The sequence below is a fragment of the Mesocricetus auratus genome, unplaced genomic scaffold (genome assembly GCF_017639785.1).
Source record: "Mesocricetus auratus isolate SY011 unplaced genomic scaffold, BCM_Maur_2.0 Super-Scaffold_100025, whole genome shotgun sequence".
NCBI classification, from domain to species: domain Eukaryota; kingdom Metazoa; phylum Chordata; class Mammalia; order Rodentia; family Cricetidae; genus Mesocricetus; species Mesocricetus auratus.
This window is the reverse complement of record NW_024429206.1, coordinates 7,878,244-7,902,019: the sequence shown is the minus strand read 5'-3', so window position 1 is coordinate 7,902,019 and position 23,776 is coordinate 7,878,244. Positions and strand designations below refer to the sequence as shown.

Here is a 23,776-nt window from a genome sequence, read left to right as displayed (position 1 = left end):
TACCCCACCCCCAAGAAACCCTATATAAACCCTGTCTTCTGCTCGGTTCTCTGCTGCATCTCACCCGAGCAGAGGCAGCCATCCTCCTGGGTTCTTCCCTCCCAATGAATCTCTTGTATGAGATTTGTTGGGTCACCAGTGACTTTGTGTTATTTCTTAGCTCTCAGCTTCCACGATACTGTTCCTCCTCAAGGCTGTAACAACAACACCTCCCTGTAAACCCCAGCACTGGGAGAGTGAGGACAAGAGGATCCTTGAGGCTTGCTGGTCAGTCAGTGTAACTGAACTGGTGAGCTCTGAGTCCAGGGAGAGACCCTGCCTCACAAATTAAGGTGGAAAGATAAGATTGAGGAAGACTCCCAATGTTGACATCTGAGTTCTACGAGCATGTGCATATACACAAATAGCAGCAATAAATGAATAGCTGGGGTTACCTTGTATGACCCAGAAGGGAAGCGTTTGTTGTCACTGTGGAGTCTGATTGTGGTTTAAGGGCACTAGTCTCCTGGTTCCTTTTATTGATAACAGTCCAACAAGGATTTTAAGAGACTTTAAAGAAGTGTGATGAATTTCATAGCTCTAAGAGAGAGAAATGAAATAGACCAGGGGTTCTGTTGTTCATATTACTTCTTGAGGAATCGGGGTAGCATCAGACTTTTAGAGAAGAAGATTTCAAATATCTCAAGAGCCCCATAGCTAGTAGGTGTGAATAGTAGGAATTCCAATGCCCCCAGAAATGGGCATTTCCAGTGACTATGGGTCCAGATCTAATTGTCCAATAGAAACCAGAAGTGGGGTTCTTTGTGAACCCTCACTGCTCAGCACACATTGGGAGTTCATTCACATTTATTTTCAAACACACTAAACGGGCTAAAGAATGACTGTCTGTGACACAGTGCAAGTTGGCTCAACACTTCTTCATGATCAGCTTGATGTAGTGAAGCAAACACTTTCCACACATCTCTCACTCCCTAACTCAGGGCACACAGCTGACTGCCAGCTTCCAGATGGTATCCTCTGGTGGCCAAGGCCCACTTTGCCTGCCCTATGTGGCAGTCTGAACACAAAAGGGAACTGGCTTCCCTTGGGACAGTCTTTCTCATGAGTATTAAATGTCTGGTGTAAAAGTACCCGGCCCCCTTTCTCTTGGGTTCATGTTAAGTCTAAGATACATGTTCTACAAAAATTCCCAAAGTCCTCCTTGGGGTTAAGGTTCACTGCCCTTTTGTACCTTTTACAGGTTCCTCTCATTTGACTCTTATTCTCTCTTCTCTACAAGGAATTCCTTCGTCTCTCAAATTCTTGTCTCAATTTCTGGGGGTTCGGGTTAGAGATGACTGACTTCCCTAGTAATTGACCAACTCCTAGGCTCAGTTTTCTTGCCATTCACCAGAGATCAGATTTGGTAAGAACAGAATAGGAAGGATCAAGGCTGAGATGGAGAAAGAGGTGATAGCAAACCAGAGAAGAAGATCATACATAGTATGAGGGTTCTGGGGGTCCTTGGCATTGTGGGGCCATTATTGCTGTATGGTGATGGGTCTGTGATAATTTCTGCTTATGAGAGATTTGGGGGGCATTGTACAGCCAGTTATACATGATCAGAGAGCCACTGCACACTGTCTATCCCTATCAGAGGAAGAGCTCTTCAAATATGGATTTTGAGAGGGCTATTAGTTTAAGCATGTGTCAACAAGGAGCAAATAGGAACATCCAATCATGCTGGTGTTGAGTGGGGACTGCTTGTGTCTTGGGTGCCATGGGGAATATCTGTTATGAAGGAGATGTTCCAAGATGAGAGGACACAGGCAAGAAGACAGGCACCTCCATTGCCACCTATCACAGCATTCCGTCTCCTGATTCCACCTGCTCCCTCCCCAGGACCCAGTCTGCCTTCGGCTACGCCACTGTGACCTCACCCCTCTTCTTTTAGAGTGAACTGAACCCTCTGAAGAAGGTGGAATCTGGGGCTAGGAGGCTATTAAAGGACACAAGCCTCCAATGACAGGTTTATTAAAATATTCCTCCTGCCTAAAAGTATAAACAAAGTCCATCAAGACTTAAAACAGTGTTCATATGAGCAAAGAATCGAAACATCTCCAGATGACTCCTTTACCCCTGCCACAATATCCTTTAAATGGGGCAGATAAAGTGGGGGTATTGCTAAATGGGGGCAGTGGGTGATGCTAACCATGTCATAGGAAGCAAGCAGAAGTGAAGGTCCTCAATACTTACCTCTCCTGGGTTGCTCCAGAGACCGGTATAGACAGTTTCTGATTTATCTGGTTCTTAAGAGATGACTTTAAAGAGAAATTCCTAAGCCTGAGGGACTTAGCCAGAATTGAAGCTAACAGCCCTTTGTATACCAATTTCCAGACTCTCTGTAGCTCTTTCAACCTGACCTTCCAAAGCAGCAGAGCAAACAAAAGAAAGTGAGGTGGGCCATTGTAGCTTGACTCCTTCAGGAGGCTCTATGGGTCTCAAAATCGTCCTCTGGGATCTGCAGCACGTGGGAATGTGCTAGCAGAACTTCTGAGTGCTTCTCCTGCAGAGAGAACCCAGACAGAGAGAGAAACCAAGAGGGAACACCTCTTCTCATTATGGCCCACACTTAATCCTTAACCTTAAGTTTGCTTCATGACCCAGGATTTTTATAGAACTGTCTTTATAATGATCTAAATGAGTCCTCTCTCAAAAGATGGTTCTTCTGAGCAGACTTGGCCATTTACTGGTCACACAGGCACCTCTACCAAAGACTGAGTCCCCTCAGCTCCGAGGCACCACAGAAGAGCTTGGGTTATTAAGCATAATTTGCTGAGTCGCTACCCTGAGGCAGGCACTAGAGGGTCCTGGTGCACAGCACCTCACTGGCCATGGCCCCTGCCCTCAACAAGTGGGCAAAGAGATTGACAGTCAAATAAGCCCACCCCTGCTGAGTAACAAGGCATTTAATCTGGAGTGAGTGGTTGGTGGAAGTATGGAATTAATTAATTGCACAGTGTTGTGCTAGCCTGGTCTGGGTGATCAGAGGTGATAGGTGGGAGGAAAAGGAAGAATATTATTTTTTCCAGGGGAAACAGGATGTGTAAACGACCTGGAGATTGGAGTGTGGTGTGTGTTAGCAAAACCAAGAACATGTGCTGGTCAGCATGGAGTGTGGAAGGCAATTTGGGAAAGCACAGAAGAGTGGTATATGAGGTTCTCGAGGTTGGCTTGTAAAGAACACTGTAATTCAAGTCAGTGAGCTTAGATTTGACCAAAGGAATGGGACTTTTAAACGAGTTGTGGGTGTGGGGGGGGTCAGTAGGTTTGTGTACCCTGGTACTCTCACCCAGTGAGAACATCTAGCAGGACTTTATCTCCATTTCCTGGTGACGAAAAGTTTCATCCTATGTAGAGCCATATGTGCATAAGTTAAGGCCAGGTGGAGACACTGCAAAAAAATCCCTGTGGGCTCAGGTTGTAGCAGCGTATGTTTGGAAGGCAAGGTTCCCCTTCCAAATATATGTACCATCCTAGAGACTTCATACTCAAAATCTTTGCTCACAGGGAACCATGACACATCAGGGAAACAAATGTTTGTAAGTTTGTTGTCAGTACCAGGAGAAAGTCCTTGGAAGAAGAAAAACCCAGTCTAGATGCCCCAGGGAGCAAGCTACAAGATACCACATTGAACTCCCAGGCACCTGCCCTTGAAGTCTCTGCCAGCCTTGTTTCCTCTAAGATTGGCTTACTTTCTGATACACTGGCCACCCCATCATTCACTCCAGATCAAAAATCCCTTGATGCTTTCCCTGGACCAAATCTCACTCTGAAACCTCAGGTATATTTCCCCATCATGGTGTTTTCTCACTCATGATAGAGGTGATCAAGGAAATGTTCATGGGACCATTGGACATCAGAGGTGGGAAAGAAACATCATTCAATTTAGAAGGAACTGAATGGGAACAGAGTCTGTAGACTGTATGAAAAGAGGTTTCTAAAAAATTCGGCCTGGCCACCTTACTTTGAGGTGCCGCTTTCAAAGCAAAGGTAGCCAGGTAATCATGATGCATTCAAGGCAGAGGCTACACTAGACAGGATTTGCTCAGGCTAGACCATTACCTTGCCCATGCGCAAAGCCTCCTGGGAGAAAGAAAGCCCCATTTCAAGTTATCAGGGTTCTCAGTACCAGATGTCCACATCTCTCCCTCAAGGCAGAAGTGATTTCTTAAGAAAGCTCAGGTGTCCCCTCTCTAGCAAGTCTACAAAGTAGGGGATAAAGTTGGGGAAAAGCAGATTTCTTTTTTATATGGGAAAGCCTTTTCTGGTATGTGTAAAGCCCAGAGCCAGACTATAGGACGTAGCCAAGATGTCTAAATGCTCATAAGTAAAGTCAAAAAGTCACAAAGTATGTCCCCTCTTGAGAGGCTGAGGCAAGCATGTCTTTGTGGTGATAGGAAAGTTTCCTTTGAATTCAGAATGCCAGGCCCTTCCTAACACTAAAGCATAACATGGCCGTGAGCAAGAGTGGTCTTGGGGTCCCTGCCTCTGTCACTAATAAGTGTGATGGATTTTACACACAGACATGCAGATCTGATCATGCAGATCTGATCATGCAGACTCTGTCCAGATGGCCCACTCGAGACATAGTTTGCTTATGGAAAAACAGATCTGTAGAGGAAGCATATACCCCAGAGGAGGCTCGGGAACTATTTAAACAGAGAATTTGGAGAACCCAACCAAGTACCCCAGAGTGAGTGGTCTGGAGGTGTGGTTTCCAGAGAGTGACCTCTTGATCACACTGATTTCTCCTCCTCATAGAGATGTATTCCTAGAAAAAGTCCAGGGCGAGGATCTCTCTCGCCCAATGCTGAACATGGGCAACACCCAGGAGCCAGAAGCAAATTCACTAACTTCTAAGCCACAGCCTGACCTGAATGTTGAAGAAAAACATATTCTCAGCATAGAATCCCCTTCCCAAGTACTAATTCTCTACATCCCCCTAAACCTCTCCATTTTCCTAGGCCAGACAGGACTCTGAGGCATGTCTTCACTCCCTCATGTCCAAGATCCTTCTAAATCTCAGTCGTAGCCACATATTTCCTCCCCGGTGTCCCCGGAAGTACACAACTAGGTCTCTACTGTTCCGTCCACAGCGCCAGGTACCAACCAATGCAGCAAAGGTTTTTGCGACCCAACCTGGGCAGGAAGGGTCTGGCGAGGTCAATGAACTTAGGTCTCCCCGAATGAGATACGCGCCCACTCAAAGCCCTGTGCGCCCCAAAGCCAAAGGTTCAGAGCGAAGGTTAAGGTTATGCAGGAAGGTGTGTGTTTTTTCTTGTCATTTACGACTCTGATGATGGACTCACGTTGCCCGCTCTTCCCTTTCTCTTACACCTTTCCTAACTAAAGGAGGAGTCCTTGCTTGGTAAGTGACGTAATCCGCAAAGACATGAGAGAATTTATTAGAAGCCACTCAGGATGCTTAGCTACCTCCTTCGAGGGAGAAGGACGCGCACAAATGCCTGTAGAGACTCGTTTTGTTGTTTTGTTTTGTTTTTTGGTTTGTTTGTTTTCAGCCAAACTATTTGACTTTACGTTTATTTTGCCCCCTCCCTCTCTTGACTCCTTTAGTTGGAAATTACTCAAACGTCAGTTTGCGACTTTGACTATTTTTTTAAGAAAGAAAAAGAAAGAAACCAATTCTCATCTTTGTTTCTTTGACCCACGTGACATTTGTTCAGGGTTTTATTCAGGCAACATTTTCTTTTAAAAAAAAGAAAGTTAGTTGAGGATTTGGGTTGAAATTTACAGTTTGCCTTTATCTCCTTTTGTGTTTTTAATTTCCAAGATATAAAATTTGAGACCTGTAGCCTCTTTTCTTTTTTATTCCTCTTCCCATTCCTTTATTTTTATTATTGTTTGAAGCTAAGGGTGTCTACAGCCCTCCCTGTTTCTATTGATTTGTCTCTTTTGTTTGAGTTCATTAGAGATTACATTCTGTATAATTTCATTTTGCTTTTGTTTAATCTGAATCGCATGCCTTTCCCCTGCATGACTCCTAAATCTTCCAGTTATTCTAGCAGGGGGTAAAAAAAAATAATATCTAGAGGTCTCCTATTTCTGTGGAATTCTTTCAGGAATTTGTGCTTTTGTTTTTTGGCGTCTCCTCTCTCCCCTCTCTCTTTGCTTTCGTTACAGTGACTCATGATGGTTAACATTCTTGATTACTTACACACAGCCTGGAGCTCAGCAGTGTCCGACGGGTCTTTTTGTTTTCAGATCTCTGGGTCGGGGTCTGCTGCTGACCTCTTTAGCAAATCAACCAGTCCGCTCACCGCCTCCAGAGGGCGCTCGCAGGAGTACGACTCAGGCAATGACACATCCTCGCCGCCCTCCACGCAAACCAGTTCAGCCAGGTCGAGGGGCCAAGAGAAGGGGAGCCCCGGTGGGGGTCTGAGCAAGAGTCGAGACCTCAACTGCGGCAACACTTCGGATTCAGGGAACTCCTTCACCACCTCCTCCCCCCAGAACAAGGGGGCTGTTTTGGAGAATGTCTCTCCCACCTGCAGGAGCAGTGAGTCAAGGTCAGTGTATTTGGGGGTGGGAGGGGTCCCCACTTTGGCGTCACTTTCTTACTCTCTCATCACAGTGCCCTACCCTTCCCAGGCATCTTTATTCTCACAAGAAAGGACATACCATTAAAATTAGCTTGTTTAAAAAGAATATATATCTAGCCAGGAGGTGGTGTCACACGCCTTTAATCCCAGCGCTCAGCAGGCAGAGTCAGGCTGATCTCTGTGAGTTCAAGCCCAGTCTTGTCTACAGAGTGAGTTCCAGGACAGCCAAGGCTACAGATAAAGCCTGTCTGGAAAAACAAAACAAATATCACACACATCACACACACTCTCTCTCTCTCTCTCTCTCTCTCTCTCTGTACAGCTGGACCCAGGCATTCAAACTGCACTACTTCATCTTTATCTTTTGAATTTGACCTCTCAGTTCTGCTCACTCTGCTCCCACACTGTTGGCTTCATTCTCAAGAAGACCCTCCCAGACTTTCAGATATGCTCAACACCTGTGTCTCCAATCAGTCAGCAGACTGCCTCTGCCCCTCCAACATAAAAATCTTAACAAAATACCAAACCCAGTGCTTACTGGCTCTACTTGACCCAGCTTGGGTCATTTGTCCCCCTCAGACCAGTCTCTCTGGCCCAGAAGGCGCTAAGTTACAGGGTAGAGCCAGATGTCTCTGCAGGAAAAGCTAGAGTGTTGATATCAAGAGGGAGGGATGGAGAGAGGAGGACAAAAATAGATGTCAATTCACCTACCAAGAGTCTCAGGGATGGTGAACCTCATTTAAATCACTGTTGGTGAAAAACATACCATAGTCCTGACCAAAATAAACTGAAAACATACACCCCAAAATCTGCTTATATATGATTATAGTTTTGTTTATATTTTTAGAACTTGGAGGCAGCCAAGTCTTTTAGGTGAATAAACTGTGGTATATCTCTACTCTAGAATACTATATGTCTCTAAATAATAATAACAATTATTATTATTATGTGCTATCGGTTTATACAAAAGACACACACAGTACCAGCTACATGAAATTATAACACATGTCCAGTAACTCATCCAAAGTCATAGCATATATAACACCAAGAGTAAGCCTGACAGAATCTATGGGCTTTGGGTGATGGTATGAGGTATTGGCTCCTCAGTCTTAACATGTAGACTACTTTAGAGAAGGATGTTGGTTGTGGGAGATGAGGTCCAGAAGCCAGGAGGCTCATGCTTTGTGCTCAATTGTGCCCTGAAATAAAAAAACGCTTGGAAATAAAATTTACTCATGAAAAACATATCACTGTAAAGTCGAGGCGGGGTTCTTTTCATTTAGTGCTATGCATTTTTCCTTCTGAAAATACATCTCCACATTTGTTTACAAGCCAATGACAGTACCATCATTTCATCGCCAACTGCTCTGTCACTCAAGCGATCACAACAAACAGCAACTGGGGAGGTAGTGTGGCGGTTAAAATGCTTGCCAAGCAAGCAGTGTAAACGTCAGGTGGGCATGATGGCCTGCCTGGAGTTCTACCCTCTGGAGCCAGAGACAAGGGATCCCCAGAGCAAGCTGGCTAGCAAGACCAGGCTTATCCATAAGCTCCAGATTTAACTGAGAGACCCCACCTCAAAGAAGAAAGTAGTCTGCACCATCCATTCAGTTATCCATCCCTCAACTTCTTACCAGACACGCCCTATGGCTGCACTCAGCTTGATACTAGAGGTGAGAGATGGCAGGGCCCTTTTTCATGAGTTTATAATTCACCAGGCACATGGGTGGGGGGAGGTGGCCAGCACACTCTACCCAGACAAACACTGGGGTTTTCCTTCTGCTGGGGATTCAAAGGTGGCCAAGATTTCCACATGATGGCCACACACAGCTCAAGCATGGAAGCAGCTGACAGTGTCTTCAAGGACAGAGCACCCCTTATCTCCAATACAAGACCTAGCCAGGCTTCAGGGCTGGACAGTCAGCCTGGGTCTGCATATAGTCTGGCCTCTGGTTTGCCTGCTCTGGGACAATCCCTATCCTCAGCTCATGCCCACATTTGCTAGGAGACAGAGTTGGATCAGTGCAAATGTCAACCTCTCCAAGGGCAGACAGTTAAGTTCCCACATGGGAGAGGAAGGCTGCCACATATATACTGACACACTAAAGTGCTGTGGTTTGGGAGGATCGAGAGAAAAGGCGACAATAATAATAATACTGAAGCCGGGCGGTGGTGGCGCATGCCTTTAATCCCAGCACTCGGGAGGCAGAGGCAGGCGGATCTCTGTGAGTTTGAGACCAGCCTGGGATGCAAGAGATAGTTCCAGGATAGACTCCAAAGCCACAGAGAAACATTGTCTCAAAAAACCAAAATAACAATAACAATAATGTAAAAGTATTAGTATTAATTAATTAAAAAGCCCTTAGTATCTACTGAGCCAGATAGCATGCTAGACACCATTGAAAAAAGGCTTCCCATGAATACCTTTCCTCGGTCCTATTAGTGTCTTTTTGCAGCAGGCACTATTATAACCCTTTTGTAAACTGATAGGAAACTGAGGTACAGACTCAGACAAATTCAGTTAATAAGCAGCAATAGCAGCATTCCAATTTGAACCTCTCTCTAAAACAAGCCCCAAAGTCTAAAAGATATATAGCTGTTACTTGCTTCATTTGGTATACATAGACAGCCAAATTAAATAATTTAGAACCAGCCTTTCACTTTGGAATGTAAATAATGGTGAAATCATGGGTATTTATGTCCTGCCAGCCATGGACAAAAGGGCTCAATAAATATGGACTAAGTGAAGAGATATGAGTTGGAAGTCAAGGGCACTACAGACACAGAGGGTAAGGAATTGGAGAGGTGACAGGGATGTGTATGTGTATGTAGACAGATCCAAGTTTGGAACTCTGAGTGACCTGAGCAAGTCACTAGTCCTTCTGAGCCTCCTCTATAATTTGTTCATAAAAGTAGTAGGGCCAGATTCATAATGTTACTGAGAAGATTAAATGAAGCGATGCTTGAAAAGAGCCCCAGACACAGACGGGAAGACTTAAGATGACACGTGACAAGCCATGTGTGGAGTCCGGGGTGGGAGGACACATGTCTTTTCCCAATGAATTCAACACCCATGGCAGAAAACACATGGGATCAAAAGACCTAGTGAGTCATGTATGAATGGGGGAGGGCTAGGCAGAAGGGGCCATGACAACACACAGGAGACCGTTAACCCAGAGTGGGGAAGAGAGACTGTCCTAAAAGGCTTTTCAGAGAAGATGGGAGTCAAGTCAAGAAAGAGTCATGTGTAAAGCAATGGTTAGGTGACAAGAAGAGAGAAGATGAGTGCAGATACCAGCATATTCTAAGGTCTAGAGACAAAGGACAGAATAGGACACTTTGTTTGGGAGAGGACACCCTGTTAGGGTCAAGGGCCAAGACTACAGAGGTGAGCAGACGCCAGGTCCATCTTGAATCTTTCAAGATTCATGACAGTTTTCAAACTATATCAGTGTGATTTGAAGTTGATTCTTGCCCTAATCAAATGAACATGTCTTCATAAGGACCTCAGAAGGAGTTCAGAATGGCCCTAGAAAAGAGAGATTGTAAAACAAAGACCACTTACCTTTTGTCTAATTATAAACAAGCCTCCATCCACCTGTTTTGAGGTTCCACACTCTCTCCATCTGCAAAGCCCAAACTTAGCTAACCACCTTCTTGATTCTTTTAAGCTATACTCTCCCTGGTTTGTTTATTGTGATCATATCACTGTTTCTGCATGGAAATGTGTTTGCCTTTCTGAAAAGTAATAGGTCCTAAACAGAAAGCACCTGTGATAATATGATTAAGACAGTGTATCTAACTCTAATCAGTTACACAGTTCCCTGCTCAAGGCTCTGACTCCAAGGCCTGTTCCTTTATCTTGGGGAGATTACAAAGTGTTATAGAGGTGTTAAAAACCCACTAGCACCCAGTCAGGGTTTTCTCATCCATGCAATCAGAAGGACTGGACAAGGACAAGAAAGAGGGCAGGAGAAATCTCTTATCACATGATTTTATGTTTTTAGCCTTGTGCCTACAAGGACCTCCTCGAAAACTCTGATCTGGCCCCCAATATGTGTCCCCTACCTGGAGGATGCTGAATTGGATTAAATACCATTCTCCTTGATTAGATATCATTCATCTTTTCCATCTCTGCCCTTCTAAATTCTGTCATCTGGCAGTTCTTCCCAGAAAGAGGGGAGGTGGAAAAAGGAATTGAGGATACTCACTGTATCCTAATCAAAGGTGGTAGAGGAAGCATCAGGTCAAGGAACCCCCAGAGAAAGGGCATCTGGGTAATGACAGATGTTCTCCCTCCTGCAGAGGATTTCAGTCTCCGTGTCTACAGTGTGCTGAGGTGAAGAAGTCTAGTTTGGTTCCATCCACAGCCCGGAGCTCCCCCATCAAAGAGTGCTCCCGTAGCTCCTCCTACACCAGCACCCGATCCTCCAGTCCCTCTTCCCGGTCCCTAAACCACAGAGCCTCCCCCAGGTACACCCGGAGCCGATCCACCTCCTCTGAAAAAAGGTGAGTATGTTTTTGCAACATTTGACCCTCTGTATGTCAAGTCAGGCTTGGCTTTGAGTACCTGCTCCAGCTATTACTACTGGCAACCTGGAGAAAGACAGTCAATATCTCTGAGCTCCTGTTTTCTTCTGTGAAGAATAAAAATAATAGGAATGCAGGGCTCAGTGGCCCAATGGCTCATCCTAGGGTGCAAGCACTTAAAATACAAGGAACGTGCATTATTTTAGTTTCTGCTGGCATGAGGATGAAGTGAGTATCAATTAACTTCTTCTGCATAAAAAAGTAACCAATATAATCCTTCACATAAAATGCATTTATTTAGTCTCTGTAACTCTGTGGATTAGTAATTTATGCTGGGTTCAGTAGGCTGGTTCTGTCCTCAGCCCTCTCATGTGTTTTTGACCAGATGGTGAGTTATCTGGGGGCTGGGAATTGAAAGTCATCCAATGATTAGTTATCTCTGCTGTGTGTTGTCTCTCATCAATTAGCAGGGTTATCTGCTAGTATGAATGGTAATGACAAGGAAAGAAAGGGAGGGAGGGAGAGAGAGAGAGAGAGAGAGAGAGAGAGAGAGAGAGAGAGACAAAGACAGAGACAGAGAGACAGAGAAACAGAGAGAGAGAGACAGAGATCTAGTAATGGCAAGGCTTCCTTACTTGTCAGCTTTAAGTAACATTCCGTCCCTCCTGCTATTTATTCTATTAGCCATAGTAAGTCATAAGACACCGCCAGAAGATTCTCCCTTAGTGAGAGGAGTTATAGAGTTACAGTTCAGGGGTTATGCAAGACAGAAAGAGAATAATTGCAGCTGTTTTTGTATTCCATCCCCCAATTTCAATAGCCATTGGTATTGCTTGGTTACTTTGTATGGTAACCTGGTAAAGCTCTTTTTTTTAACATACAGACAGGAGATCTCAGGAAATGGAACAGCCCATCTAACCCAGCCCTCATGGACTCCTTGAGCCCAGCTTCCCCCTTCAAACAAAAAATTCCAACAGCAAGTTGATTGTTCCTCTTCCTCAACCATATAATCAAAATTCAGTTGCTTCCTTGGTTGGTAATTTCAAAACCAGCACTTGTCTTTTTTCTGTAAGATTTCTCAATGCAAATGCAAAGAGCAAACTGGAAGGACACTTTTCCAGGAGGGGGGAACAACTCGCTCAATAGGAATGAGATATTCTTTCCCCCATAATATTCTCCAAGAGCCGGGTCATCAGTAGTGGAAGAGGGACAGTAAGTGTGGACAACAGGGCTTGTAATCGAGATGCATCCCCAAGAGGTGTCCTCCCCTCTTGTCCACAGGAGGTATGGTCTATGATCCCCAGTGGATGCCTGTAACCAAACCCTTGGATATGCTTGGGTACATACCAAACCCTATAACGACATTGCCCATCTCCCTTTGTAACTAAGCACCCATTGTGCACTATGATGGAAGTATTTTCAATGTGAGGTGTTGTAGCAAAATTAACATGAGCTCTGCTCTCCTGTTTCCTGGGGATCTCTGTTCTTGCCACATATCTTAGTACACTCTGCCTCTGGGTTGTTGTTTTTCTTTCTTTCTTATTGGGTGGAGAATGCTTACACTCTCTCTTAGTGGAAGCATGCCACTGCTTCTTTCTAATACGTATGGGTGACTAGCATCACTCCTCCCTTACTTGTGGACCATATTTAAGTAAATGGGATTGCTTACACACATGCACTGAGATCCTGTGATCACAAGAAGGCAGATGTGATCACAAGTAACAGGCAAGTAGCATATGCAATCCACTTCCTAGGTAGGGTGAAACAGGACAGAAGTGCTTACCGTGATACTCAGGATGATTTGAAATGTTAAACTTATGAATTACTTGTTTATAGAATTTTCCATTTCTTAATATTTTTAATCCATTCGTGAAGCCATAGAAAAGCAAAACCGCCGGGTGTTGGTGGTGCACACCTTTAATCCCAGCACTCAGGAGGCAGAAGCAGGTGGATCTCTGTGAGTTCGAGGCCAGCCTGGTCTACAGAGTGAGTTCCAGGACAGCCTCCAAAACAATACACAGAAACCCTGTCTCAAAAAAAAAAAGAAAGAAAGAAAGAAAAGAAAAAAGAAAAGCAAAACCATGGGTGGGGGGGGTGGGACTCCCATAATCTGCAGAAGTCAAAAGTTCTTTGCAGCCAGCCACTCTTGGATTCATGTGTCCACTAGCTGTGTGATCCTGATCAAATTGCATTGCCTTTCTGTGTCTTCATTTCTCCATCCATAACATGAAATCAATAACAGTTCCTAACCCTAGGATATGTTAAAGATTAAGTAAGATGCATGCATTTTCAAAAATGTTCAATGCCTGGCACATAATAAAATGTATAATAGTTATAGCTAGTGTCTCCAGTGTAGTGACTAATTGGCACTTAGTATATATACCAATATGCTCAGTGGTTTGCTCTAATTTGGATTTACAGCCAACTTTGTAAGGTTGTTACTACTACCACATTTTGCAGACGAGAAAACAGAAGCCTAGAGTAATGGAATCATGTGTCCAAGACGTCACAAAAAAAAGTGGTCAGGACAATAAGCATTCAGGAAATAACAGGGAGTTGTCCGTATTATTATTAATTACTCAAAAAAGGAGAGGATTCCATTCTCTGGTTCCGGGTCAGAGTTCTTTACAAAACGGAAAAGAGCGCCACCTGGGGTGCAGGTTCACAGAGCCTTAGCCATCTGCACAACCCTAACACAAGTCTTCAGGGCCTCTTCCCTCTTCGGCAGGTCCTACTCTCGCTCTCCCAGCTATTCTTCCAAGTCTGGCAAGAGGAGCCCGCCCAGCAGAAGCTCTAGGTCTCGTCGCAGTCCCAGCTATTCCCGCTACAGCCCGAGCAGGTATGGTCCCACTCGCCACCCCACTCCCAGGATGGATCCTGCATCCTGGGCCACACTGCTTTACTCAGATCCTAAATTCTTGCCTTGCTCCTCTCTGTACCAGCCTTCCAAACCCTGCCCAATCCGTAGCGCTGGAGAGGTAGGGACTGAAATTCTTGCAGTCCTTTTTGTCCAAACAAGAGTGGCAACAAGGTGCAGTACACCTTGTGACCTACTCCCCTTCCACACCCAGCGGCTTCATCTCCCTGCGCACTTGTTAATTCCTCTTGCCTCTGCATTCACAACCCCAATTCTCGCCCACCCCAGGGCCTCTGATATGGTCCTCCTCACTACACCACCCTTTGCGCTTCTGCCGAGGGACACACACACACACACACACACACACACACACACACACACACACACCAAGCTACCACTTTAGCGCATGCCCCGCTTGACCCATGGTGCTCATCTAACCATATTCTTTCCAAAGTGGGTGAGATTCCCTGTTGTCTTTGGAGCCCCTGGCAAAGGCCAGTCTCAGTAGGGTGGCGGGGGACAGCTAAGAGTCTCACACACCTGCAGAAAAGCCAACCCAGCCCTAGTTACCTAGCAACCCCCCCATCCTGCTGCTGTGCCCCTTCAGGGACCCCAAGTATGGTGAGAAGGAATTGCAGCCCCGAGAACGTGCACGCAGGAGGCGACGGTCCTACTCACCCATGAGGAAGCGCCGGAGAGACTCCCCAAGCCACCTGGAGGCTCGAAGGATAACCAGGTGAGACCCTGAAGCACGGAATTGCCTGCTTCCAAGCTTCCCCCACTGTCACATCCCCCCATAGGGACCTTGGAACTGAGAATGGGACTTATGGATTGTGGGGGCTCCAGGATGCCCCTTCCACCCCCCTAAAATTCCTAGTATGGAATTTTGTCAAGCTCCCAATCTGCTAGGCTGTGGTGAGGAAGGGACCCAGACAGCAATCTGACTGAGCTTACTCTGGGGTCTCAGGGAAAAACAATGGATCAATCTGAGAAGTAATGTGTAGCCTGGAAGGTGTCCTACAGGCTAAGAACCCAACTGGTGCTTATACGCTAAGAGGAGAGGGTTAGGAAAAGGCGGGGGAGGGACTAGCCAGAGAATAGAGACCCAGACAACCTGAGTCAAGGTAGCCCTTCACCCTAGCACACTTAGATGCCAGGTTACAATTAAACTATTCATGATTATGTCTTAAACCAAATTCAGATAGCACAAATAATATTGCTAGAATTTCCAAGGACTTAAATAGAGCCATGGTGAATGGAGGAAACATCATCCGATTTTAAGTTAAGGCCTGGTTTCCTAGGGAACCTAGAGACTTCCCCCACCCCTCCTCCGGGTTGTCTTCTCACCCAGAAAATATGGCATAACTCCCAGGAGTGTCATGTGGAGGAAATGAAAGGGGACAAAAAGATGTGAACTCGACTTGTAAATATAAACGTGGGATATACTATATTCTATCATTATTGATTCAATGGTCAGAATGGGTGGAAGATGTGACCTGTGACAGCTAAGGCCTCTGAGGAGAAAAGCTTTTGGGAGAGAGGGCAAAGGCTATGAGAGAAATTGAATTTCTCAGGCCTTGAAAGCTGGGAGAATGGTTGGATGTTGTCCCCCCCCCCAACCCCGGGCTAGGTTATCTTTCCAGATACCCCTACTCATCGTAGAGACCCACAGGGGAAGGGATCCTAGAAGCCCATTGTATTCCTCCTGGAGAGGCAGGACAAGAACTGGGGGAGGGGGGACCTGGGTAATGGATAGAGTTGCCTGCTCAAATGGTCCACTGTGCTCTCTTCCCAGCATTTGGGCATCCACGAGAATCTGTTGCTGGCTACCCATGCTGCTGGTTAGCTGGTCATGGATGTATTTCATTTTCTTAAATTCAATATGCCCCTTTTCACAGCCCCCCTCCAGCCACACCCTGCACACTTATTTTTTAAAAAGAAACTATATACTACAGTAAATGGGAAAAAAACAGCCTTTCCCTCCTAGAAATAGAATCTACTCGAAGTAGAAGTTTCTAGTAAAAGTAAAAATAGCAAAATAAAACTTCAATTAAAGTGTCAATGCAGACACTGTTGCCGGCTGGGAACTCTGAGCCGGAGGCCTGATTTGTTGATTTCCTTCTTGCTTTTTTTTTTAAGTGACGTTATTGCTGTTTCATGATAGAATAGTACTAAGGCAGGCTTTTTGTTTGATCTCAGAACTATGAGAGAAGAGATGGAGGAATTTTGTGTTGTTTTTGTTGGGGTTTGTTTTGTTTTTGTTTTCTTTTTCTCCCCCAAGAGACTGGGAGATGGGAGGACATTGCTTTCCCTGGTGCTCCCTTGGGGTTTGAGCTCTCACCAGCACCAATCTCTGGTCTCTGCAGTGCCCGCAAACGTCCCATCCCTTACTACCGACCCAGTCCCTCCTCGTCCAGCAGCCTCAGCAGCGCCTCCTCCTGGTACAGCAGCAGCAGCAGCCGCTCCGGCAGCCGCAGTTACTCCCGGAGCCGGAGTCCCAGCCGGAGCCGCAGCAGGAGCCAGACCCGGAGCAGGACGCGTACCAGCCGCAGCTCCAGCTCCCGCAGCCTCAGCCTGGGCTCCCGGAGCCGCAGTCGGAGCCGGAGCCTGAGCTACAGCTCAGCAGAAAGCTATGCCAGCACGAGGCGCTAAGCAAGGGCCCTCCCTCGAGCCAGCTGCCCACCGGGAAGACCCCCTCAGTACTCTGCCAGTCTCCTTTACTACCTGCTCCTCACGCCGGCTCCCTGGTAACAGAGGGCTCCTGGCTCCTGTCTTCTATGCTTTCCTGGGAAGGTGGAATGGGATACAGGGACTCCTACTCCTTTGCCAAGCTGCTAGGAGCCTCTACCAGCGCCATCCTAAGAGTCTTCCTGGGCTGAAGGAGAGGGCCACCTGTGGAAAGCTATCACCCTTGATTCACAAGTTTGGGCCTGGTCAAGACACGTGGCGACAACTCTGTTCCACTCACCGGCTGCTAACAGGATATCTACTGGAGCCCGGGGCTAATCCACCCCCCTTCACCCCCGCCTCGCCCTTCCCCTTCCCCCCCCCGCGAGCCGGCCCTCCTTTTCCCCTCCTTCGATCTCATGGCTGCAGATTTGGACCTCAGTGTTGGGACTAGAGGAGAGCAAGGGTGAAGTTCAAGATAAGAGCTCAGAGCTTTTTACCTCCCACCGTGGGCAAAGGCTGGGAGCTCCCGGGTGCTGCTGGGAGAAAACAGGTATCAGCAGGGGAGGTGGTGGATATCCGGGAAGATTGGAGATGGGCTCTCCTAGTTATCACAGCAAAGGGTCAGGCCATTTGCCCTCCTAATAGGTCAGCCTGGTCAGAGAAGGGACCCCAGCCCGTTTCAGCTTAGTGGAGACCCTTACACAGGGCCTTGTGACCCCACAGGGATAAGGAGCAGGTGGAACAGTCATTATATATACCTTGGGCTACAGCCCTACCTCCCAGATTTGCCTCATCCCCAGAAGCTGGCACCAACTTGCTTCCACGGGACCATCTGCTGAGCATTCCCAGTGCTGTGGCTAGCAGCCAGCCCCCAGCGCCAGCCAGTCTGCCCTTGCCCTCCGCTTGGCGCCTGCCAGGCCCCTCCACGCTGTCCAGACTGCCACACCCTGGCCTCTACCCAGGGCAGGCTGGCACCTGCCGTCTCACGCGAAGACCACTCTCCTTGCCTCTCAGGAATTTCACCAAGATGGGACACTGCGTGTAGCTCAGTGCTATGGGGGAAAGGCCCAAATACAGAGAGCCTGTGGCGGAGGGACTTGAGTGATCCCTGGCTTGGTCCCTGCTAGCTTCTGAGTTTACTGTCAGTTTAGGAAAGTCCAGTGGTTGCTGCTGCCCTCATTCTACCTTCCTCCTCCCCAGGGCTGGGCAGCAAGGGCAAGCTGCCCTCTGACACACAAATGCCATCAGCTGCTTGGTCTGCAGGAGACATTGGGAACAGGCAGGCAAGAGAGATGGTCCTTAAAATAAACCCGCGGGCATCCCCCTCACCAGCTGCCTGGCTTTCCGGAGCCTTGTGGGTGTCAAGTTTGTGGTGACAACAGCTGAATAGGCAAGGGCACACAGAGAAAGAGGTTCTTTCCCCAGCTTTGGACACCGAAGCGCGATGGGTGCAAGGACACATTAGTCATCCCTCTTGCTCCAAGGAAAATATTCGAGGGGGAGAAAATTCCCATCTTGAAAGCAGTGATCTCTCCGTGCCAATCTTGCCTACCCTATCAGCCTGGGGGTCCAGGGAGCACCAGGGAAGCTTGTAGTCTGGTAGGCAAGAAGGATCACCAGTGGCCATGCTTGCTGGCTTTCCCACCGTGGCTTCCAGCCCAGACCAAAATTCCTCCCACCAAGACCCAAGGATGCCTATGCTGAAACCACAAAAGTCCGGATGGCAGGTGCCTGGCACAGGAGTAGGTGCCTCAGGAGGGCATGTACAGCAACTGTAAATAACCCTTATCCATACCCAGGTTGCCAACCCCCGACTCATCTCCCAGGCTTCCAGGAGCCACCAAACCTCCTCAGCAGGACAGATTGTGAAAGCAGGAGAGCCTCCCTTGAAGACACAGACTATCTTCATGCAAACCACTCTAGGGGACCATGTTTTTTTTGCCTGGGGCTCCTAGCAAACTTTTTATTTATTCAATTTATTTATTATTTTTATTTATTATTTATGTGATGAGCTCTTATTCCTCATGGTTAACAGTATTTATTTATTTATTCAGAGAGATTGTGTATCAGCCTATGTGATCATGTGTGTATTTGGTGGGATGGTCTTCTAAATTATTTGTGCTTTTTTTTTTCTTTTAATCCTGTTGCTATGGCTGCAGTTGGAGAGGCCAGAGGCGCCTTGGTCGTTTCCATGAATGCTCTGAGCCCTGTACACTCTGGAATTGACCCAAAAGTATATGAGTCCCAAGGTTCATTATTCAGCTTGATGCCAGTGAGGGTCAGACCTGTGCACACGCTGCACCACGACTGTAACAGAAAGATAGAGTCAGCCACAGAGTCCGTGAGCCTAAATCCAAGACAGGAGCCTAACGTTAGCACGTAGCTACACAAATGTAAAAGAGTCATGAAGGACTCTAGGACTAACTGCTTAGCATCAGAGTGCCATGTCTTTCTTGGCCAGCGCTCAGAGACACCACTGGCACGCATGATAGAGCAGTTACCTCGGGGTTGGGGAACCCTGTGGGTAAGAAGGTTTTGATACTATCATGGCTCTTGGAGACAAGGTGTCAGCTTAATGAGGCTTGACTGATGCTCACAGGCGGAGAGAAAGGCGGGACTAACCCAGGGAAGACACCGTGCTCTTCTTGACAACAGCAGAAGGCACCAACTCCTTCCCCTGAGCAAAACTGATTGGATTCCCGCACGTCACGCCCACCTGCACCTCCTCCAGGTGTCTAATTCCTCTCCCCTCCAGATTTTAAGGTTGGAAAGCTTGCCTGTTTCGTCTGCAGTAGACAAACACTGGGCAGGGGCCATCCTAGGAGAGACCCACACACCCAAAGCAAATGTCCTTTGCTGTGATATTTAGCTGTTCCTTTCAGGGTAGACAGTAAAATACAGATGGAGGGGACAGTCAGATGTCCCCCACAAAAGGTCATTTCTAAGCTCCTTCTGGGATTTAGGATCTGGAGACCTTTATCAGTCCTGACTTACTAACCAGCTGGCGGTGACTTCTGGCTGCTGGCTACAGAGAGCTTTTGCCCTTTCTGAAGTCATTCTCCATGGACTTTCAAGGCCAGCCTGCCTGGTCCAGTTGTGGATTTAGTAAAACTTTCGCCATATCCCTGGATCTTCCCTCCACCATGGCTGTCATATTCTAACCCAAGCAAAGTGTTATCTTTCCTTGGAAACAGTTTCAGAAGGTGTTTAGATACCTCTGAGGCTAAGGTGCACTCTCCTCCTCCTCTCCTTCCTCCTCCTCCTCCATCTCTCCCTCTCATTCCCTTTCTCTTCTATTGTAGTTCTGGCCAAACAAACATAGAACTCTCTCCAGGACAGATAACCATGGCTAACTAGAACCATTAAACCCTGGTGTATCTGTCCATTTTACCCTCATTACTTTCCCCTTCTAAGGAATAACACCACTTGAAAGTGGTCCATAGCCATGCTTGCACAATGATTAGTGCACTGTGTTGTGAAGGCCGTTCATGTGACGGTGAGGATTTAGTTCAACCACCAACATCCACAATGGGTGAGAGTGTAGACTGAGGTTAAGCAGCATGTTGCCGAAGTCCCTTGACCTTTTTGCTGTGAGCATGTCTACATGAATGAAATGGGATTAAGGGCCAGGATTTCCACTTAGTAAGGTGGGGTTGTTGACAAATAATACTGAACATTGGCTTGAGGCCCGAGAGAGTCAACAAACACAATGAGTTTAACCGAGGAGAAGAGAGGGGGGTTTGAAGTACTACAAGGATTTTCCCATTCTTAGGAATAAATTTAAAAATAGCACCTGAAGTCCTACTGGGTAGTTAGAAAGTAAACTACTCCAAGTCACCAGCAAGGACCACTCAAGTCCACCAAAGATGGAGTGCATTCCAGGCTCTGTTTGAAACCGCCTTGGAAGGAGACTCAGCTTTTCAGGAGCAGAATAAAACGGAAATGTTGAGAAGGAATTTGGGTCTCAGTGTCAGAGAGCCCCCATCCTTACATTTCTCAGCCCTATTCTTTTTCCCAAAGAGGTTTGCTTTAAAAAGTACGAGTTTGGGGTGCTACCAAAGGTTGAAAAAAAAGCAGTGAGTTAATGTCTTTCTCAAGGTCAACTTCCAACTTTTTTTCTGCCAAATTTTTTCATTTTTTGTGATGCTGGGGGTCCATGTGCACATTAAGCAAGTGTTGTAGCCAATGAGCCACACCCTCAGCCCTGTGCTAGATTCCCCCCACTCATCTCTTCTATGTGTGTTCCAAACAAACAAACAAACAAAACATTTTCCTCTTTGGTTTCCCTTCTGCTGAGTAGAAAATTTGATTTGATATTAAAATGACACACACCCTCCTCCTCCACTAGCCAACCCACCAGAGACACTTGGGTCAGACACAGCGTCATTGACAACACTGTCAAGAATTCTATTCCTTCTCTGTTCTGCACTGATGAGCCAATGGCACTGACACCATGGTCACCATCCCTCTGCAACTTTTTTGTTTATTTGTTTGTGTATTTGTTTTCTTTTTAAATTTTGTTCATCTGTTTTGATTTTGTGAGTTGATTTTTTATTTAATTCTTTTCTTTTTGGTGGTGATCATTTCGCATTGTAAATACCATGATGTGAGCCTGTCCTCGGAACATGGCTTATTTAATAATTTATAATTTATTATTATTTCCTATTTATTGAGTGGTATTGGAAAGCAGCCCTCCCCCTGGATTGTTACTGGAAAGCATCCATCTCTCGGTTCTGGGTGCTGCTGTCTGTAGTGGGGAATTATCACCCAGGTAATGAATGCTAGAGTCACCAGACGAATTGGAACCGGCAGAAACAGAGGTTCTCATCATACAAATTAAGTCCAAATGGAGCTAAAACACTGGTTATCTCCGGAAAACCTCATTTAGATGGAAATTAATTGAGGAACTCAAATGCCTGTACACGAACCAACTTCTATTAAAAAGTCACAGCTAAAAAAATACAGAGAGAGAATCGTTTTTCTCCATCCACGTGAAATTATGTCTCATTTATTATTAGCAGGCTGAATCAAAGAGAAAGCAATGGTGGTGTGCCTTTGTGGTTTTCTTGCCTTTGGAGATAAAAGTAGTGGGTCTTGGGCCTCAGTCTCATCAGCTTAGGGCTTGGTCAATGTGTTTTGGAGAGGCCATGGGGAGAGAGCTCTACTCTAGTGCCATGGACTCCATCCTGGTGGATATTGTGGCTGAATCTTTCGCTGGAAGGATGACAACCAAGGACTGAAGAAAAGTGGTGTAGGGATTGCATCAATGTGCAGAGTTGGAATAGCTGAGATGGGAGACACATCAATATGTCCTAAGTACAACTTAAACTCTGCAAGTCCTGGAGTCATGATGGGGAAAACAAGCATCTTTTCCCTGTCCTGAACCTGTCTGTTGTCCTTTGTCAGGCCATATCTTCTACAATTATTCTGATCAGCTGGTGACAAAGGTCCTATGGCTACTTTTCAGATAAAACTGTGCCCGTGGAAGGGAACTGTTACTCCCAACTCCTGGGACTGGCATCTGCCTGACTCTGTGTCTCTTGTCCCTTATGAGACTCCTCTCTAGGGAGTGTAAGCTGTGAGGATTCTGCACTATCTTTTCTCCTGAGGCTAAGAGGCTAAGCTATTTCCTCAAGTGGCCGTTGGTCAAGGACCTAACTGATTCTGCTGCACTGGCACAGGGGAGTTGGAGCATCTCAAGGCTATTTCTCTACACTGGGGCTAGGACTTCCATTTGAAAAATCTCAAGGCAGAGGATCTCCAAGTGACCCAGCTCAGCCCAACCATCTAATATCTGTCCAGGGTGTATGCATTGGAGAGGGAGAAACTTCTGTGTCATCCAGAATCCCAAGAGTCTGTCCTTTGCCCAGGGTTACAAGTGGCCATAGCCTACCCAGAGTTACCAGGTTTTCAGCCTGTAGGACTCACACCTCTATTCTAATTAAAGGTCCATGGTATGGTGTTCTTGTATGTGGCCCGGTGTCTTCTGTGAGAAGGAAGATGAAGTGTTAGGGAGCTCTCATAACCCACCCGCTGTCACACACACACACACACACACACACACACACACACACACAGCTCAGTGCATTCACTCAGTTTGCCAAACAGACCTGTAAGCATTTGGATTCTACTTTTGTGTAAGTGTGTGTGTGTGTGTGTGTGTGTGTGTGTGTGTGTGTGTGGTATGTATTCACACACATGCAGAAGTCAAAGGATAACTTCAGATATCATTCTTCGGGTGTTGTCTAAGACTTTTTTTTGAGACAGAATCTCTCTATGAGGTCAGTGAGTCTCAGGGATTAGACTGTCTCCATCTCCCCCAATGCAAGGGTTATACCTGTGGGACACTGCATAAAAACTTTTTACATGTGTTCTGGGGATCAAATTCAGTTCTTCACATTTGTGAGGCAGCTACTTTATCAAGGGAGCCATCTAGCCAGCCTGGATTTTAGTAGCATCTATGGGCTCCCTCAGGAAACCTATTCTAAACCATCTCATTGTATGCCTTCCCTGCAACCCAACATTAGACTTCCTTCCTCACATGACAGAAACTGGAGCCTAGAAAAACAAAGCCACTTACCCAAGAGCCACAGTCTTCAGAGCCAAGGACAAAATTCAGACAAGCTGAGTCTCAACCACAGGTTGTCAGTTCTCTGTAGCTCCAGAATTTGTAGTATTTGACCTCTTCAATAGAGTTTTGTTTTGTTTTTTTGTCTTGAGACTTTCATGGTCTGACAAAGACTTTAGTCCCTAAATATCTAGGGCCCTTCTACTGCTACTTGTGCAGCACTGGACAAGGGCCACACCCTGTGGATGACTGGTTTACTCATCTGTAGAATGGGTTAACAGCAGCTACCTCCCTTAACTGCTCTGGGAACAAAATGAGACCTTCTATTCTTTAAACACATAAAAGGAGGAGAGCATTCCATTAATGCTAACGAGCAAAATTAGGTTCCAGGACTGAGTCTGAAGCGTAGAAGGGGGAGTCTTGAGGTCAGCCCAGTAAAGCCAACTTGGAACACAGGGATTTTCTGGAAATATTCCCCGGGGAAATTTCAACATCTCTCCCATTCCAGGGCAGGTTGAAACTACTTAAGGGATAGGTGGGAGTGGGAGG

The 23,776-nt window shown here is 46.4% G+C and overlaps 1 protein-coding gene across 1 annotated transcript in view; it reads left to right on the top strand.

Annotated features, from left to right (window-relative positions):
- Srrm4 (serine/arginine repetitive matrix 4) overlaps window positions 1-22,621 on the top strand; it is a 154,265-nt gene extending 131,644 nt beyond the window's left edge. Inside the window, exons 9-13 of the mRNA XM_005078986.4 lie at window positions 6,265-6,569; window positions 10,908-11,111; window positions 13,861-13,971; window positions 14,597-14,725; window positions 16,356-22,621. Of these exons, the coding sequence (XP_005079043.1) occupies window positions 6,265-6,569; window positions 10,908-11,111; window positions 13,861-13,971; window positions 14,597-14,725; window positions 16,356-16,641 (1,035 nt within the window). The 3' untranslated portion in view covers window positions 16,642-22,621. The remainder of the gene's footprint in view (window positions 1-6,264; window positions 6,570-10,907; window positions 11,112-13,860; window positions 13,972-14,596; window positions 14,726-16,355) is intronic.
- The last annotated feature ends 1,155 nt before the right edge of the window (window positions 22,622-23,776 follow it).